This window comes from Rhinoderma darwinii, chromosome 1 (assembly GCF_050947455.1).
Source record: "Rhinoderma darwinii isolate aRhiDar2 chromosome 1, aRhiDar2.hap1, whole genome shotgun sequence".
Taxonomy (NCBI): domain Eukaryota; kingdom Metazoa; phylum Chordata; class Amphibia; order Anura; family Rhinodermatidae; genus Rhinoderma; species Rhinoderma darwinii.
Window position 1 is genome coordinate 117,154,440 of NC_134687.1, and position 4,042 is coordinate 117,158,481.

Consider the following 4,042-nt stretch of genomic DNA (forward strand, 5'->3'; position numbering starts at 1 on the left):
CTGCAGTCATGTGTCACTCTCTTACATCTTCCTCCTCTTCTTCCTACCAGAAGCAAAAGGGAGTAACACATGACTGCAGGAACAGGCTATACAGTGGTTGTTTATATTCGATTTCCACGGAGACATATAGGTCTGCAAAAGCGGTGTACACAAAATTCTAGATATATTTAATCCAAACTATTCGCATAGTTGTTTCATTTTTCATTTTAGATACATTGGAGCAATACAAAAATATTGGTTGCAAACATTTAAATAGCCTTTATCTTCTAGTATACCTTAGAAAATATTGGGTGAGAGTGGTATATTACTCATTGATAATGAAAAGTATAGAACATAAAAAGTATTTTGCTAGTGTCAGTAGTACACACATTTTTACTGGAATGGCATGATCTGAACTAGTTTCAAGCAATTTAACCATTACTATATTAGCATTATACAATGGCTGTGTATAAAATTTGTGTTTTTTCGAAACCTAAGACCGAAGACCGAAAAATATTGCCAACTGATTGACCCAAAGAAGATGCTGCAAAACTTATTTGGAAAGTTTCCTATTCCTGGCTTAGGGGCTTACTAAAATGAGATAATTAAATAATAATATTACAAACCGGCTTGTAGCATTTTCAATAATAAAATCTATATATTCACCCAAAGGTGCTTCTTTTAGGCTATGTGCACACACACTAATTACGTCCGTAATTGACGGACGTATTTCGGCCGCAAGTACCGGACCGAACACAGTGCAGGGAGCCGGGCTCCTAGCATCATAGTTATGTACGATGCTAGGAGTCCCTGCCTCGCTGCAGGACAACTGTCCCGTACTGTAATCATGTTTTAGTACGGGACAGTAGTTCCACGGAGAGGCAGGGACTCCTAGCATCGTACATAAGTATAATGCTAGGAGCCCGGCTCCCTGCACTGTGTTCGGTCCGGGACTTCCGGCCGAAATACGTCCGTCCATTACGGACGTAATTAGTGTGTTTGCACATACCCTTAGATGACCTAAAATATAACCCACTATTTAAAGTACTTTATGCACTTGGAGTATGGCATTTCAAAACGTCTTCAAATATTCAATTCAATGCTTTAAAAGTGTTGTTCAGATTTTAAACTAAATTTCAACTATACATGGATTGAAGATCATTTAACAAATCAAATAAAGTCATAACACCCAACAGAGAGAATATTGTTAAACGCATTACAGCATCTATCAACTATTCTGAATCAACCTAAAATATCTAAAGATTTATTGTAAATCATCTAATTCCTTATAAATATAAATATTTCCTTTAGATTGGCCAAAATCTTTATTTTTATTTCATTTGATTCCATAAAAAGTAAAATATAGTATTTTTTTTACCCAAATCCAATATCAATTGTAAGTACTGTGAAACCAGAAACCAGATGAGGTTACTACAAGAAGTTCAAAGTCATTAGTCTGGGTTCACACGTTGTGGTCAATATGCTTTTTTTTTGCCGTGTCTGCAGCAAACCCATGGCGCCTTGTTGTGACTTAGCAAAGATCGTAGCAAAATGGAGCGGATTTGCCATGGTCATGGCACAAAAACAATTTTTTGGTGGCAAAACGCTGCAGTTTTACCGTGGTTGCAGCAGAAAATTGCATTTTGATTGCGATGTGTGAACCCACTCTTAGTGTTTAACTATATTGTCAGAAGAATTGTTTCCTGCGTTTATGAGCTAGATGCAGGCGTTATAGCTAGATCAGGAGTCCATGGGGGTTAATACAATGTCAGGAAGGGTGTTATCAGTTTGGTGCGTGTCATTGCTCCATTCTTTTTTTACATCACTCGTGAGTAGTGCCGATACAGTAAATAAAAACTTTTTTGCATTAACCCCAATACCTTATGATGTTTTAGAAAACTGTTTGAGATTACTGAAATGAACTCATGACAGCTGTTAAACTGGTCAGAAACCAATAGCAAATGCTAATTCTGAAGATAAAATCATAGGAAACAAAAAAGTTTTATTTTCAATACTGAGCATTATCAAGTGTTCTGAATGTAACATCAATGTTAAAGATTAGAATATACAGAACTGATTTGCTTTGATCATCAATAATAATAATAATAATAATAATAATTATAATACTTTGTTACACAACCTCATTGTTTTATATATGCTTCATTTATTTTCAGCAAATGTATATTTGGCTTTGAAAATATGCATCTAATGATGTAACCCTTATGTTCCTCTTATAGTATTTTTTTTAATATATATATACAACCAGAATGGAAGCAATTTATTGAAAAGCCATTGATTCCTTTTTTCGAAAATACCAAAAAATATTTTTTTCCATGTTTAATGTTTTATTTTTGTCTTTTTATCTTATAAAATGTCACATCTTGATGCAGTTGATGTCAAGTGTGCTTAAGTCATATGAATCAAGAGACTAATAACGGTGGCTTCAGAAACTGGTGTGTTGCCTGTACAACGGTTTAAGTCAGATTAAACAGATCTTCCAATTTTAGCTGTGCATGTCAGTCAAGCTTCATCTTGAATAAGTGTAGAAAATTGAGTTGTGTTTATGCTTTATATTTTTGTTTTCTTTTTATTTCCAACCAAGCATCCATTTTGTTATTCAAGATGAAATCCACAGAGATGATAGAATTCTTGATCAGAAAATAAAAAGTCTTCAAGATATCGGATGCCTCTTTCACCACGTTGACAATAAACGCACAAGAAAGACCATTGTGTAAGGCACTCAAAAGGTTCTTATCAATCACGAGAGATCAGTCACACTGACATTCATTCTCATGCCAGGACTCACTGCATGCACTGCTTTTGGAAATTCTGGTGTCAGAACACGTCCATTTTCCCCAGCACTTCCTGTAATTGACAGCCTTGCCTTGTTCCTCATGACATCACTAAAGGAAATCTTAAATATAAAGGGAAAATAAAGAATGTAACATATTTATGGAATAACATGATCAAACACAACAACAGTATAATAAAAAGCTAGTCACATTATGTTTTCAAGCACATTGAATATGGTTAGAAGCCACTATAGAAATGTTATGTTGTTAGTTATCTGAACATTCAGATGTGTTAAGTGTTTATGTTAAATACACTGGGGTAAATTTACTAAGATTATCTTGAAATTCAATAACTTCACTAGCCACCATGCCTACTTTTGAAAACTAAGGGCCCTTTTACACGGGCCAATTATCTGGCAAACTAGCGTTGGTGTGTAAACAGGGCAACGATCAGTAGATGAACGAGCAAACGCTCATTTTGTTTCCGTAAATATGGGCAGCAAGATTGCTTAGTATTTAGCACTCTTTGCTTACACTGGGATCCTTGGTTGGAATCCAACAGGGCTACAATCTACAGTTTGTATGAGTTTCTCAGTCTGTATTTGCATTGGGTTTCTACTGGTACTCTTGTTTCCTACCAGACTAAAAAACATACTGATAGGTTTACGAACTTGATGTAACTGATTACAATATGTGTGCAGCGCTGTGAGATATGTTGGCACTATGTAAGCAATGTAAGCTAAATAAATAAATAATTTTATAGTTGGTGTTTTTCTTCGTAAGAAACACACCGCCTGTTTGCTAATGCAAATATTTTATAAGTTGATTACTTCCAAGAGTTCAGTGATAGAGGTCAGGGATATATTAAGTGCCCAGTTGCCACTGTCCTTTGTGTTATGAGAGGCGTTTGTGATCTAGACAGATGTATGGCCTAGTAAGATTTACCGCTTTCCTACCTATAGTGTGTTTTGTGCTGTATTTCAAAATTTGTGGAAAAATAAATAAATCTGTGGATCACCTTAAGGCCTTATTCAGACGAACGTATTTTAGGTCCGTGTACTGTCCGTTGAAATAACTGACAGCACATGAACCCATGAAATTCAATGTGGCTATTTACACATGCATGATTTTTTTACGCAGCATGTGAGTGAAACTCACTGCATATCTTTTTTTAGTCTATGGGTGCTTTGAAAAACTTGGACGACATCCGTGTGCTGTGCGTGTTTCACGCACCACTTGCTAATGAAATGCTGTGATAGAAATACTATGCA

General features: G+C 35.6%; 1 protein-coding gene across 5 annotated transcripts in view; it reads right to left on the minus strand.

Annotated features, from left to right (window-relative positions):
- Positions 1-1,284: 1,284 nt before the first annotated feature.
- GRIA2 (glutamate ionotropic receptor AMPA type subunit 2) overlaps positions 1,285-4,042 on the minus strand; it is a 184,139-nt gene continuing 181,381 nt past the window's right edge. For 3 of the 5 annotated variants that reach the window (XM_075860309.1, XM_075860307.1, XM_075860308.1), the window contains one exon: positions 1,285-2,893. In XM_075860309.1, the coding sequence (XP_075716424.1) occupies positions 2,738-2,893 (156 nt within the window). In that variant the 3' untranslated portion in view covers positions 1,285-2,737. The remainder of the gene's footprint in view (positions 2,894-4,042) is intronic. The other 2 variants (XM_075860305.1, XM_075860304.1) reach the window with 1 other exon arrangement.